A 15,706-nucleotide genomic window follows, 5' to 3' on the forward strand; every position below is an offset into this window, starting at 1 on the left:
AGAAATATGGAACAATTATAGGTTGGCAACTCAAAGGACCTCCTACGCTTATATTCTTGGAGATTCATGCCATAACAACAAATAACATATTGGGAATAAGTGTGAATCAACATATTCAAGACTCAAGTTCACTGCCTCAAAGCAAATTATATGATTCTTTATGTGGAAGTCCTTTTAATTTGCTTCTCTCTTCCAGTAGCAGCAACTCTAAGAAACTATATTCTCCTCCACAGCACAATTTTATCTGCAAAGGATGCATTCATAGTTAGTAACTGATAAAACTAAAGTAAGCACCATGGAGTGAAGATTTTGATAAGGCTCAGTATGGTCTTCTTAATTGCATAAAACAGGCTATACACTTTTTTTGATTTGGCAATTAGTATTATGGCTCAAGACTAATCATTACCAACACTGTAAACATCTAATTAGATTCAGAAATCTCAATTATTTTAAGAATAATGACATAATAAATGAAAAGCAAAAGTAAAATACTTGCTGTCCACTCGCATGATTACAACATTTTAGTTGCTTTTCATTTAAGATGCATAGTCTGTGGAACACTGCTATTTACTTCCAATGCAACACTCGGGTTTCTAGAGATTTTTGTTTGACCATAAAACTGAAAGAGGGTTCTCTATTACAATGGATGTTGTATTTTGTCAATAAGCTCTCTTCCTTGCTTTGTTAATTTCTCTATTCTTGCCGAGCACTCCTCAGCATGAAATGCAACTGTTAACATCCATAGAATTTCAAGTTATAATTTATGGCAACTTGAATAGGTTGATTAGAAGTCAACTGCTCACCAAGTTTAGACCAAATAATCAGTGACTTGTATATGGAAATTTTACTTCACAGTAAATGTGTTTGTAAATGAATCAGTGGCTCCTATCTTCCTGGAGCCTAGTTATGCATTCAATATAATTAACTTTTAATGCTATCTTGTGCAATTCTTCCATGCATATTCCCAAGCAAAGCAGGGACAACGAATAAATTTTCTCCATGGAACTGTTTGCTGCAATGCTTCTTCAGATCCATTCATTGCACTTAGCTGTGCTGGGAAGTGGACTTTTGAAAGTTAAAATTGTTGAATATGATGGATAAACTTTATTGTCCTGGAACATTATCATTCCCAACACATTTGAATTGAACAAATAAACATTACTCTGACATTGAAGATCTTGCATTGAGGTGGTAAATCAAAAAGGATCTCTGTATCATAATTTTGTTGCTACCTCATTAAGCATGCAGAACATGTCTGCCATACAGGTTGGCTGCAGAACATTGTGTCTGTGTAAACTCCATATGATTTTGTTGTTCAAATCCAGTGGTTCTCCTTAATGGTATGATGAAAAGGCTTGACCTTTTAGGTTTTTTGCAATCCGTTTCTAATGCCAGTAGCTGAATGGGTACATATAGGGCCATCATCAATTATGTTGATACAGGAATTGTATCTTGTGCAGCAATTTGAAAATTTTCTCCATGAAAGAAAAGAAAATTTATTTAAGACAGCTTTTCCTCTGCTGCCAATAAATCTCTCTCCCTCAACTTCCACAACCTATAAAGATACTCATACCAGCTGATACTTGAACATGAACAACATATGTTCTCTGGTGAATCAGGTTGTTTTCTAATAATTATTTTTTGGTGCTACTTGATCTAGATTACGCACATTCCAGCTTTCATCTTATTTTGCATCGGAGTTAAGTCTAAGTGAATAACAGACCATAATGTAATTTAACAAGTTGCAGGAGCCATTAACCTTTTTCTTTGCTAGCAATAACTGATCTTAGTTGAGTTCTACTATGATATCCTTGTTGAAAGATATATAAAGAATAATGAAAGAATATAACATCTCAAAGATAAAGTCAGATAAAGGAAAGAAGGAACTGAGAGAAGAAGGAGAATGACCGGAATTGACAATTACTAGATTTTGAATAGAAGCACCATTCTAAGTTGAAACTTGACCTTCAAATATCTAATCTTGGACTGTATTGGAAAGTGGAAGCTGTAGAGGGAAGATCATTGACATTGTTTTTAGGATAAATTGATACTATTGTTAAGTATCCTTTGCAGTTTAACCAATCCAATCATAAGCAGCACCACAATGCCTTCCTCAATTAAAGGAGGATGATTGATTACATAGTGAACATTATAGACTCTTCTAATAGCTAGCAACTTGGAGCAGATGGTATAAACTGTGCCAACAAGAGCCATGGAACTGGCTATCACATAACCAACAGTCTCTTCAAATATCTGAATATATTGCAAGATGACTATGCATAAGATAGAGAGCATAAAATATAACTTCAAGTAGCCAATCTTGGTAAGCAACATGTTTCTCAAATGCTAACAAATGGCCAAGCTTGCTTTCAAGGTCAATATCTTTCTTTTCTCTGAAATGTTATCATTTTAGCTGTGACAGTAACTCAAGAATTACTCTCAACTTGCGACATATTGGAATATAAGATGAAAATGATTACTCTTTCTTCCTCTAGCCAATGATTTACCTCAGCACACATTGCTAATTTTGTGAACATTAAAATTATTGAGGGGAATGTTTTGTAAACTTATAATCCCATAATAATTAGTCATCACCTTCAGTATAACTTTCATGCTAACTATTGACCATATGCAATCTTAAACGACCATTCTTAGTTTAATTTCAAATTGTTACTTAATTATTATGAAGTATGACTGTTAAAAGAAGTGTTTCTGTGTTAAAGTGATTACTAAATGTTGTAATTGCTATCTTGCATGCCTGTCTTATTTTTCAACATTCAATTCCCTCCGAAAAAGACAACAGACAAAGAATAGATAACAAAATCAGAATAACGTAAATAAATAAAGCAAGCCTCAGTGCTTTATTGCTTAAAAAACTGTCTTCTCTGTATATCTGGTCATAGAAGTTCTAAGTAGTCCTTGATCGAGACTATATTTGAATGATTGTTAGTATAAACAATAGAGACAGACATTGAGCAGGCTAGCTTTTCTTTCCATATTTCATCTTCTTAGAACTCAACTCTCCAAGATGAAAAGGTCTTTGTGATAAGAGTTTTTCTAGCAAGTTTTGCAGGATTAGACTTGGGAACCTTTGTGATTCAATTATGGACTTGCTGTTCTGCAAATCTAAGTGATCATATTCACTTCAGAAGTGTTGAAAACCTATATATTTTCACAACATTGATCTGTTCTACTTGTAAAGATGCATCTGTCAGTTCACAGCATGGTTTATATGTTTGACTTTTGGTCCAATTAATGTTTGAACTTGTTTGTCTTTTCGGCAAACTATAAGGAGTACTTGTGCTTGTGGCAGTTTATGATTCAATTATGTGTGTCTCTGTGCTGTGAACCATGGTGTAGTGTTTTGCTTTTATGATGAGATGTGTGTGTGGGGGTGTGTGAATATTTTGTGGTTCTTAGTTAGAGGAGGGAGATGCCATTTCTGCATAATGGAGAGTTTTGTTGGCTTCTTACCAATGCCTTTAACGTGTACTCTCATCATTATTGACCAGGCAGATTTCTCTGCTGGGGCTTGCTTGGTGGAGGTTTAGTTGCTTTTCTTCTATTTATTGGAGATTTGGAGTATGCATGTGAGTTAGTAGAAGAGGTGCTCAAAATGAAATGAAATTGCCGGTGATTAAATTTTTGACAGTCTATGGAAGTTTGATTATTATATATATATATGTCCGCCGGGGAGGGTTGGGGGGGAACCTTTGACAATGGAACACAATGATGGTTATGTTGTGGTCCTAAGTAAAACCAGGTTTAGAATCTGTTCAGGATTATGACTACCTTCTGGTTGTGCAGCAACTGGAACTTGAGGCGAATGATTCTGCTTTTGAACTAGTAAACTGGTAGAATCTGGTTCAACTGGATCATGTTTGAAAGTTGCTGATGTTAGAAACGTACATTTGGTTAGTTTGATCTACCTAATTATGGTCTTTTATTCAAGTGACAGTAGATACTTTTAACACATGAAGTGGCTCCTGTGATTGAAAAATAGGGATTTTTCTGTGCAGATAATTAACTCGAGCCATTTAGAAGCTGCAAGTTTAGGTAAACACAACATGATAATGTTCTGTAATCTGGCATTTGGCTTGACACAACTGGAAGGTCCTACAATTTGCACTCCATATTTATTTGCTTTCTTATAGCTTGTATTTCTTTTGCTTTCTATTCTTGTACTTTGTATGTTTTTTACATGGCAGTGTTTTTCACTTCATGAATTGCAACTCTGATTATACATGGGGGTGTAAAACACTTTTGAATGCCAAGTTACAATTTTAAAGCCTTGTTCTCTGCAGCATTTCCCTCATGATCGAAAAGAGATACCTTATTTGATAAATTTAGTCAAAATCCTCCAAGACAATGCCCCATCAGGTGGTGTTTTTACTTCCACCTTGATTACAGAGGCAGTAGGATCTTGAGGTGAATTGTTGCAGTGGCTGGCTATTTTTCATTAGCTCCGGAAGTTTGCCATACCGTAGTCCAATATGTCTATAGAGTGTGTTTGCTAGTGGAAATGGTTATTCTTGCATGCACTGGTATGGAGGCATAACTTAATTCTTTCTCCATATCCAGCCACTTGATGTCTATACCCTTGCTTTTTTAAACTTAATCAATCTAGATTAAAATCATATAAGACTGCTTAAAGTAAGGGTTGGTCTTCCCCTTACCTAGTACTATTCTTTATCACAGGACAAGTCATCGACATCATTACGTGATGAAGACTACTTGCAACGTCGAGATGAGCAGCGTTCTACAGTAAGAGGGTCCCCTTTCTCACCAAGGGACCCTAGAGCACATCATGCTAGTCCTGAACATTTTGCCTCTGACAAAACAAAAATGACTGATAGAAGTGCAGAGCCCAGTGAGGTCCTATGGATAGGATTTCCAGCTTTATTGAAAGTGGATGAAGTGATTTTAAGGAAGGCTTTCTCGCCATTTGGTGAGGTAGAGAAGATTACTGTGTTTCCAGGTCGTAGTTATGCTTTTGTTCGGTTTAGGAGTGTAATTTCAGCTTGCAGGGCAAAAGAAACTCTTCAGGGGAAGTTATTTGGGAACCCCCGTGTTCATATTTGTTTTGCAAAGAGTGAGGGCGGGCCATCCAACAGTGGAAGAGGCTCGGTGAATGCCCCCAACTCTCCTCATTTCAGGTTAAATGGTCGGTTGGGGTCTTCTGAGAACTTTCTGCAGGATAGGAATTTTTCAGAGTTAACAGAAGATGCAAGCATCCGATCTCCTTATATGCCAAATTTTGATTCTGGTGATTCTGATGTCTATAGTTTCAATAGGCAAGGTAGTTCACGGAGTGCTGGAAATACATATGAACCCTGGAGGTTTGGAGAAGGGGGGCCTGATCCTCGACTACCACAAGATTTGTATGAACATAGTAAAAGTCCAATGAGATTCCATGACTTTCCTCCAAAATTACCCCAGAAAACTGCATACTATGAAGAACCATGGGATATGCCTGAAGACACCTATTCCACCCATGGAACCAAGAAATTGAAAACTGGCTCCTTTCCTCCTGAGAAAGAGCTACCGGAGTATCCTTTATCTGATCTTGAACAGGAAAAACGTGCTTTTCCAAGGATACTCTCTGATTTTCCTCAATCTGAGGCCTTTGATAAGAACTTTGAACCTGGAGCTTTTGGGTATAAACAGATTCCTGATCGGCCAATGAATTTAGCTCCAACTCATGGGGAAAGGAATGATCACTGGAAACCATCTTACGATGCTTTTCAAGTAGGATCTGGTTCTCTACAATCAAATGTAATTGAAAGGAAAAGATTTACTCCTGAAATGGATCCGCCATCTTTGAAAGAGTGGAAGTGGGAGGGGACAATAGCCAAGGGTGGAACTCCTGTCTGTCGTGCTCGATGCTTCCCTGTTGGGAAAGTCCTTGACATCATGCTGTAAGTAGTAGAAAATCCTTTCCCATAGTTTTTTTTTTTTGCTCAGTATCCTTTCTCATAGATAACATGGCACTATATTGATTAATGATTAGTTGCTGTCATGTAGTCATTCATTTGCTTTAAGTAACTTTATTCATCCTAGGTGCATTTAGGTGTCCTATGAAATGGAATGGTTCCATTTTGTTTCCCTTACTGAATAATGTATTGTTTTCAGTTGATAAATTGAGATTTAATCATGTTTTTTCCTATTTACTGGTACAATATAAAGTAGAAGGATCTCTGCAAGTATTTGTAATGCACGTAATATTTTTAGATTTCTTGACAAAAAAATTTGATTTTTTTCATTTATTTTATGAAAAATGACTGAATCTTGTTGATTTAATGGGGCATCATGTAGTGCATCTGCAAGCACTCATTTCCTTTCCCTCCTACCCTTTGGACTTCACTAAATTTTTTATTAGCCCAACCATGATGCTGCAGGCCTGAATTTTTAGATTGCACGGCAAGGACTGGTCTAGACATGCTTGCAAAGCACTACTATCAAGCATCTAGTGCTTGGGTTGTTTTCTTTGTCCCTGAAAGTGATGCTGACATGGGATTCTACAATGAATTCATGCATTACTTGGAAGAGAAGCAGCGGGCAGCTGTTGCTAAATTAGATGATAAGACCACCTTATTTCTTGTACCACCATCAGATTTTTCAGAGAAAGTACTGAAAGTACCTGGGAAACTGAGCATTTCAGGTGTTGTTTTGAGATTAGAGCATTCTGGTTCCAGTTTAGGGTCTTCTCATCCAAATGAAAGAAAAGATGCAAGCTTGTTACCTTTTCATGGTGACACATCTTTTGCAAAGCCATCAACACCTTCAGGGCCATTTCCTTCAATGACATCTTATCCAGAATTAAGTAGATCAGGAAAAAAAGACATCTCCTTTCCAGGGAATGGGGCTACATCTGCTCCACCTCTTTCACTTTCTGGGTCAGCTCATTCTGTTGGAAATGTGTCTGACTTGTATAATGAGCACAGACGTGATCACGCTTCCCAGCGAAATGCTATGTTGGGACCAAGCTGGTCTTCTCACGAACAGCAGAATCCAGTTTCTGGTGCCAGAAACACTCCATCTCAAGTTTCCAGTAGTACTTATGATCCTGCAGTTCAGGGACATCAGTCAATTATGCCAAGAGCAGTGCAAGAAACATATCTTAGTACTGGTGGAATTTCAGGTATTCCATTATCTGGAAACAGCAAGCCCACTGTGCAGGAAATCAAATCTTCTGTCCCTCTATCTATGCCTATTTCAGCCCTTCAACCAGAACAACTAGCACAACTGGCATCATCTCTTATTGGGCAGCAGAGGCAAGTAGGAAATACTTCAAATGTATCTATGGGGGAGAATTTTCGGCACACAAACACAATGGACCAGTCCGACATGTTGAGACTACCACAGCGACATGCTTTACAAAATAATCAGGCGACTCCTGAGCTTTCAACATCTCAGTTTTCTCGAGTGCAACAGTTACAGCAGCAGACCTCAAATGCAGTTGCAGCAGTGCCTCAAGCAGCCCAAAGAAGTCAACAATTGCAAGGTAATGGTATGCAGGAAGAAGGCGATGCAGATCCACAGAAACGCTTGCAAGCAACATTACAGCTGGCAGCAGCTCTCCTTCAACAAATTCAACAGGGGAAAGGGACTTGAACAGGTTCTGGATGTGTTGTTACTTTTAGCAGTTAGCTTAACGAAATTTCACTGGTTTGTTTTTCAAGGGTTGGCCATAGTTTTTAGCAATTGTGCATAAGGAGGGTGAAACGGCACACACTTTTGGTATTTCCTCGGCAGCTACTTACGTTGCTTTATGTTTGTAGATTTGTTTAGTGATCAAGCTGCTTGCTAGGTATTTCCTGTTTTACTCAGTTAACAAGTCGAAGTCGAAGGCCAGCCATGTTGATAGCTACCTTTCTGAAGTTGCAAAAGCATAGGTTTCTCTCTCTTGATGCATTGATCTATTTTTTCTAGCTTTGTCTGTTGTGCTGAAAATGATTTCTTACAGAAAAATGTTCCATGGAAAATGTCTTTATGAACAAAACAGAATGAACACATAATAAGCAAGTTTAATTAATTTGGAGATTATGCAACAACTACACAAAAGCGGAACTTTGGGATCACTGAAATATTTCGAAGGCAATTTCAACAAAGAATACAAGAATTTGGAAGATGACATACGGAAATAAGACTGCTTTCATGGTGTGTTGGTTTCCAGCATAGTGCTGGGTATTTTTACATATACAAAAAGAATAAAACAGAATTTTGCACTGAAATCTCGAGACTGTACACTCTGTGCTGGACGTGCATAAAAATTAGGTTGGTTTGGCAGCTTCTCAGACATAGAAGTAGGTGGATGCATCTGTTGCATTAGCTGTGTCTCTGCAGAGGATAGACCGAGCTTCAATCACAGAACGAGGAGGCTCAAGATCTTTTTCTTGGAGCAAATTTCCTAGCAGTCGCTGCATTTGGGAAGCAAAGGTGTCATCCAGTATCTACAAAAAGAGATAAGAGAAAGAATGTTATGAGAAACTGCACTGCAAATCTGCATCTAAACCAGATTGAAATGCTATCCCTTTTCAACTGGAAATAATCTATAAGAAGTTGAATAAAGTTGGACTTGAGCACTTACCCCCAGAGCAAAATATGATCCATTGTACCACACTCTGTTTTCCTTCCTGCCTTCAAGAAATTTCAGTACAATCTGGTGCAATAAGTTAATTAAAACAATGTTAGAAGAAATCAGACAAAGCTAAGTAGCAATGGGTCGAATCAACAATAATTCTTTGTCTTCACCTGTCCCATCCTATCCCAAAATCCACGGCAGGTTGCTACAAATATTCGACTTGTGAAGACCTCATGTAAGTTAGAGATAGAGTCAATCAGTTGTGAACTGAGCATCTGCATTCTCTCACGGATCTCAGCCTCCCCATCTTCCTCCTTTATCTCGTCCAGAATCCTTTTTAGTCTTGTGTTCCGATTAGCTTGTGTCTGAAACAGTCATAGTTGTTTTCAGAGCTTAAGGATGAACTAGTAGCAAAAGGAAGAATAGAGTAAATTGCTTTTTTCTTTCAAATCATAAAAATAAAATTCAAAATGCCTTTTTAAACCAGGATAACCAATCAAATCCAGGTGCAACAAAACTAATTTCAAGAGTCTGATATATCATTTTAATGAACAATTAGCTTGACATTTTAGAGATAACCAACATCACTTGTGCACATACCCTTGAACAATGCTTCGAGTTCGACAGCAATATAATCTTGGCTATGTTCAATAAATTAAAAATTTAGCATAGAAATCATATTAATTAGGACTTACATTGTTAACAAGTTTCTCCACTGTTGCCTGCAAGTAATTTTTATACTTTGTCCTCAACATCACAGTGATTCCATTCATCTGCTCACCAAACAGCAACTTCTTGTCTCCCATGAGAGGCAGATAGGATGCCCAAGATTTTAAGATATCCTCCACTTTACAGTGCAAGACATCAAGAATTCTCTTGACGGTGTTGAGGAAGATTCCTAACTGGAAAAAGGAATAACTTTGGTAAGATATGTAAGAACCATACACATTGCTGGCTCAATTGACTTGAGTTCAATATTCTGTTGACCTAATAGGCAACTGCTACCATGCTATTAATTATAAGGATTATGGTGTACTCACTTGGCTGGGAACTGAATAGAGTGCTGTTGACTGCCTTCTTGTCAGCTTCTGGACATGCATATTAAGCCTTTTTGGAATGCTATCTTTCAAAGGAGTCAAGATGTCATTGTATTGTTTCTCCAGTGCTTTTATGATTGCTCTTTCCGCATTGGCAACAGCCTTCAGTAAACCATAATTATGAAATGTCAGTAGATGAAGAAGTAATGACCTCATATGGAATTAAGTGTGTGTAAAGAAGCGCTAAGCGCAAAGAAACAGGATCCACCATACAGACACGATATGAAAGTTTGTGTTTGCTAAACATAAAATAATTGCACATGCACACTGAGAGAGAGACGATCTAGCAACTGTCAAAAAGAGTTAGAAATTACATTTTCCAAGACCAGTGAGTACTGAGGCCATCGATTGATCACCACCTCATATCCACTAAGAGAATCTTTGATCTTCTCATACATTTCTTCAGCAAACGGAGAGGTGGAATGATTTGTTGTCACTCCAGACCATGGCACCTGATTATGTCACAAAGTCCAACACAACCATAACAAATAAGTTGACCCAGTTCCTTGATGGTGTACAAGCTCATTGATGCATGTATCCAAAAAAAAAGCGATTAATTTTCTTTCCTTTGGCATGGGGCTAGGATGGGGGCAAAGGTATGGGAGGGAGGGGGGGGGGGGGTTACATATCTCATGATCATAAGTAAAATTTAAAAAAAAAATTTAAGTATACCTTTTCAGACTTGCAAAGATCAAGTAGCTTAAGCTGCATATCCTCTACCCACACCATTATGTAATTGTGAAACAAAGTCTTTGAGTCTACACCACCCTGCACAGGACTGAAGCAGGCAGAAGATAGTGTGTAAGACACAGACCTTCAACTCTATATTAGGTCATAATGTGAAGTTCCAGGGCATAGTTGGCAAAAATAAAGCATTTTATTCTAGCATATACAAAGAGGGATTTTAATCACACACCTGATGTTCCATGACTCAAGATCCCTCTCAAAATCTGCAATTGCAATCAAAAGTTCATTAACATGTGATGCAGGACTAGATGGAGGCCATGCGGCAAGGAAACCAGTAAGCCTGTTACACAACTCCGTGCTATATACTGCAGCTGTGATGTTTGACAGGTCAATTGAACTGGAACAGAGGAATATGTGTTAGAAGGCATGATACAATAAACTGGCTACTGACTAAAAGCTAACTGAAATTTTAGCACACATTCTAAAAAAGTAATAATAATCAATGAATGCCATTTCATGAGTTGCACATGAAATCTATTTGTATCTCACATGATTTTGGAAACCTTCATGAATAAGCTTTTTAATTCTTATCCTTAAAATGTGCCTGTACCTGGGGAGTATATGCTGATTGTGGATCTTGATGTCTGCCTGAATTTCTTTGCTAATGTTTATACACAGATTCTTCATCTTCAGATAAGCTGTTGAGATGGTAATTGTGTCCAAGAGAAAACCTTCAGAGTTGCTTGAAACAAACTCATCAGTCTCAATCATGTGCTTCCGACACCTTTTTTTTGCTGCAGTCTGCAAAAAGTTATCATCACTAGCATTATACATTTGTTTACAATATCACAACAAAGAGCAGAACAAGAAAAGCCTGATATTGCTTTAATACATGGAAGAAAATAAAGATCAGAATTCGACAATGCCTTCCTTTCCCGCAACCATATCTAAATTTTCTGGTAAACTATCATGGAGGCATAGAAAATATTAGTAAAATAATTTAGAAGGACATTCCAGTAATGCAGCATAAGCAATTTTCCTTTCCATTAATCACATACATTAATATTTAAATCCCCGTCTATCTAATTAATTAAATGACTTAACAGAACAAAAGGCCGCTTTAAACAAGAATCCTAGGCTGGTTGTTGATGAACCTTTCATTCACATCACATTATCCAAAGATGGTAGCAATTCAATTCTGTGTAATAGAAAGTTCAGTCATTATTGACAAACTGAAATTACCTGCAAATAGTTTCTCAACATAGTCTGAGCATCAGGAGATAGTATATCATGAAGGAGAGTGTATACTTCAACAGCAGGAGCTAGAGCTGGTGCTGCATTCTCTTGGGTTGGGCCAAACAACTCTGCTAGCCCTGTAGGAGATTTTGCATCTAATGACTTGTAGTTCTCAAAAGCATTTGCCAAGAGACTCTCAATTTGTGTTTCACAATCAAGCAATATGCTTTTCTGGAAGAGAGCAGGCAGGGGTTATATACAGTGAGCTATCTCAGAAAAGCATATTTACATTAAAATTTCTGAAGCATACAAATATCAAACACATTTCATTTGCAGAATGAATGGAAGCACATAATCCTACTGTATATCATTTGGAGATGCAGCAAATCCAACCACTCTCCAATGGTGATTTCACAAAATGGTGATACACTTCCCATGACAATAGAAGAAAACTAAAAATTAAGGACACATCCGAAGTTTTGACTTCCAAAAATGACAGCGAAGCAAGATTCCAGGATAAATAAATAAACTTTTCCAAAATTGTGTTAAAAATTCAGGATATGGAAAACTGGCAGCCCACAATAGCTTCTTGCTCCAAGGGCATAGAGAGCACAGTTAGATTTAAGTGTCAAATTAATTCAGTCAGTCACAATGATTCATGTCGAATATATGATCACTATAATTCTTTAATTAATCAACAAATTAGGACACATATGAAAATTTTACTTTAAAAAGAAATCACAGTGATGCTAGATTCCTGGCCTAAAAAGTTGACTAATGAAAGATCCTCTAAGTTAACTTTTCCTAGAATACTGTTAAAACTTCAGGACATAAAAACTGGCAGCACACAGATGATTCTTGCTCCAAGGGCATAGAAAGCAAAGTTAGATTTAGCTGGCAAATTAATTCCGTTGGTCACAATGATTCATGTCAAATATATGATCACTGTAATTATTTAAAACCTACCATTGATATAAAACCGTAAGCACCATCTGATTATCTTATCGTTTAACAAATTAAGGATTCAAGGTTGATTGAATTGATATCCCTTTTCAGATAAGGACCCACACAAGTGATTCTCTTCATATATGACAAAGTCATGGCTTGTCAAACCTCAATATAACTTATCATTATTAGTAGCATAGGTAATTGCTAAAGAGCATTGTATGTTACCCTTGGCCAATACATTCTTATGCCATGGGAATTGGGAAATGAACCAGTAGCTCAAGACAAGCGAAGTGATGTTCTAAAGGAACCTCTCATTATCGTCATTCTTTAGCCACATCATTTCAAAGATAATATGAATTACAATAATTTCATCTATGAGATCATTTTTAAAGTAATCAATGCAATCTGTAATCAGAGATGCCTACCTCCTGTCTTGTCAAGCTTTTCTCACTCCTTGCCTTTAAAATAGGTACAAGCAACTCATGCACGAGCTCTAAACAGTCTTTTGTTGGTGTGGCCACATTCATGACATGTAACAGATATCTACAAAGAAACCAAAGAGAGTTAATACATTACAAGGAAATTGCAAGGAGCATGATAGATAAAATGATGATTGCAAACAAAAGTTATACTTAGAACTACCTCAATTTTGTATAAGAATCAGAAACGCCATAGTAGTCTGCAAACTCAGTCAATAGCCACTGCCAAGGTCCTTGTAACCTCAAGTTTTGGGAATGAAAATGCTGTGCGCGCATTGAAGCCTCCAGGAGTAGATCGTAGGCTAGTGTCTCCACAATGGGCGCACTCTGAAAAAGGAAAACAAAATAGGTGAAGAAAACTCATGCATGCTCACCCATATGTTTACACACTTGTAGACATACTTAAATAATCAAGTCCAGCTCCACAGAACTGCCCATGCAATACGAACAGAAATTCTTGCTGTAGATCTTGAAAACTGAATAACTAACTACTATTTAACTAGCAGTCAAATTTTTAAAAAATCACTGTGCTAGTCAGTGTTCAAGAATTATCATTAAGTATCTGATACTTAAACAAATTAAATTAATCAAATCTGTAATATCATTCAGCTTCTAAAACTCAGAGGAACCACAAATCTAGCATTTAACGTACCGAAAAGTTGAACCACTCCCAAAATAACTCCAGAAATTTTAATAGTCATAAAATTCTACAGATGACAATTTTACACCTTAAATGCACACAACTGCTTTTGTAAAATCAGACTTCAATACATTGGAGACTAAAAAGACTATTTTCAAGCAAATTCCATGCAGCACATCTAGTCCTCTTATCACCAATTGTCACTTATAATTAAGTCAATTAAATTGTTATGATATTTGAAAACTGGAAGAATCAAAATCCTCTAAGTAGTTCCAATGAAATATGTTCAGTAGAGTAGAGGATGAAAATACCTTTATCTGACTCGTCTCATCACAAGTAATTGTACTTCCAATAGATAGCTGGATCTTCCCAACACATTCTTCATCCTCATGGTATATGGGATACCATCTGATTCTATCATTCTGTACAGGATAGCCAATCAAATCCAATTATACTGATTAGTCAATCACATTATGTTATAGGTGGACGGTGTTTATCCCTTAAAAAACCAGATTGTTGAAGATAGAGGACAATACATACGGGATTATCAGTCAAGGATGAAACTGGAATTGTTGTTCGGCCCTGGACTGATTTCTTTTGATCTTGGACTTCCACCAAAAGAGCATCAGCTTCAGTCTCTGGGAAACTAAAAGTACATGCAATTGTAAGATTTTTCTACCATTCAGAGCATAACTCTTATCTTAGACTATCAAGAATGAATTCAAGTAAGATATGGGCACATAAAACTAACTTTATAGCTTATGAGTTATGATAAGTGATTAAACTTGCTTCCAGCCAAAGACTACCAGCCCAAGTCTAAAATATAAGATAGCAACTTACAAGACATGGTAATCACCACACCCGGGGTGCAAGCAGATTGTGGAACTTGGTTCAACTTTGGTATCTTCTGTAGTACTCTTTAGCTGGAATAAGCAAGATAATGGTTCTGCAAATAAGAAAAGACAACAGATTAGTTGTGCAAGAACATTAAGGTAGGGAAGTTGCAAAGAAGTATGTAGTTCATGTCTTTGTTAAGAGTAGGAGCAATGACTGAAACATTTTTGTTTAGTAGGTGGGCAGATTTATTGAGAAAGTCATAATAAAATTAAATTTTTAAAAGAGTTCAATCAGAACAATGATAACTTCAAAATTCAAAGCAGCAACAGTCAAGTCGACACTAGTTATAGATGGAAGTTTCATTGTAAGCTCAAAATATAAGATTATTTTATTACTCATTAATTTACAGATATAGGTTCAATACAGTATATTCATAACAAACACAAACCTTCAGATGTCACCGAAAATGAGGCTACTTTAAGAGAATTCATGCCACTTTTCACGAGTGATGAGACGTGTCGGACATAGTCCACTCCCACTTGCATGTACATTGCACTACGCTGTGAATATGTGCCTTTAAGTTTTCGCCTTGGGATTATGCGAAGTTTCTTCACTGCAATTATCCAACATCTACAACTTAGTTTTTATATAAGAGAAGTTTTCTGCAACAGAGATTTGATTTTTTTTAATCCTCAAATTGCAAGAGACTGAAATGATATGGAATGAAATGTTCAAAAATAATGAATTTATAAATGTATTGTAACGGACAGTAATTCCAGTGCCCATCTTTCCAAATATCAAATTTGTATATATAGTTGCCATAAAATTTTTGACCTTACCTTCCACTCTTATTTTTCCAACAACCTTCTTTGCCTTCAATGAAAATTGTTCCACATTCTTAGCAGTGCTCACTTCTACTGGTTGTACACCTCGTGGTTGCAACAAAAATTTGTGTAGCCTATAAATTACAAGAAAAAGAAAAACCTTGAGAGATTCTTGAAAGGCTAATGGGACAACTTTAATTTCAAAACACTAGACAGAACCTACCCAAAGGCACTTCGGAGTAGAAGGCACTCATCACGCAGAAACTCAGGTGCCTCAGGGCAACCTCTTGCCCATTCATATAGACACAACCGTATGCATGCATCATAAGCAATTAAAGTCTGCCAGGCATATTGACCACTGCAATAACATATAT

The 15,706-nt window shown here is 36.9% G+C and overlaps 2 protein-coding genes across 2 annotated transcripts in view; one reads left to right on the forward strand and one right to left on the reverse strand.

Annotated features, from left to right (window-relative positions):
* Window positions 1-7,880, forward strand: part of LOC110429351 (RNA recognition motif (RRM)-containing protein) — a 9,056-nt gene extending 1,176 nt beyond the window's left edge. Inside the window, exons 3-4 of the mRNA XM_021445348.2 lie at window positions 4,699-5,918; window positions 6,399-7,880. Of these exons, the coding sequence (XP_021301023.1) occupies window positions 4,699-5,918; window positions 6,399-7,614 (2,436 nt within the window). The 3' untranslated portion in view covers window positions 7,615-7,880. The remainder of the gene's footprint in view (window positions 1-4,698; window positions 5,919-6,398) is intronic.
* Window positions 7,881-8,061: 181 nt separating this feature from the next.
* Window positions 8,062-15,706, reverse strand: part of LOC110429201 (portal protein) — a 10,283-nt gene continuing 2,638 nt past the window's right edge. Inside the window, exons 2-19 of the mRNA XM_021445110.1 lie at window positions 15,556-15,690; window positions 15,348-15,466; window positions 14,957-15,121; window positions 14,512-14,617; window positions 14,212-14,317; window positions 13,983-14,093; window positions 13,195-13,358; window positions 12,978-13,095; window positions 11,611-11,835; window positions 10,979-11,169; window positions 10,598-10,765; window positions 10,354-10,459; window positions 9,996-10,133; window positions 9,625-9,783; window positions 9,280-9,486; window positions 8,755-8,949; window positions 8,591-8,662; window positions 8,062-8,453 (exon numbers count right to left, since the gene is read on the reverse strand). Of these exons, the coding sequence (XP_021300785.1) occupies window positions 8,295-8,453; window positions 8,591-8,662; window positions 8,755-8,949; window positions 9,280-9,486; window positions 9,625-9,783; window positions 9,996-10,133; window positions 10,354-10,459; window positions 10,598-10,765; window positions 10,979-11,169; window positions 11,611-11,835; window positions 12,978-13,095; window positions 13,195-13,358; window positions 13,983-14,093; window positions 14,212-14,317; window positions 14,512-14,617; window positions 14,957-15,121; window positions 15,348-15,466; window positions 15,556-15,690 (2,644 nt within the window). The 3' untranslated portion in view covers window positions 8,062-8,294. The remainder of the gene's footprint in view (window positions 8,454-8,590; window positions 8,663-8,754; window positions 8,950-9,279; window positions 9,487-9,624; window positions 9,784-9,995; window positions 10,134-10,353; window positions 10,460-10,597; window positions 10,766-10,978; window positions 11,170-11,610; window positions 11,836-12,977; window positions 13,096-13,194; window positions 13,359-13,982; window positions 14,094-14,211; window positions 14,318-14,511; window positions 14,618-14,956; window positions 15,122-15,347; window positions 15,467-15,555; window positions 15,691-15,706) is intronic.

Source organism: Theobroma umbraticum, unplaced genomic scaffold, assembly GCF_002168275.2.
Source record: "Theobroma umbraticum cultivar Fairchild unplaced genomic scaffold, ASM216827v3 scaffold_44.0, whole genome shotgun sequence".
Lineage (NCBI taxonomy): Eukaryota > Viridiplantae > Streptophyta > Magnoliopsida > Malvales > Malvaceae > Theobroma > Theobroma umbraticum.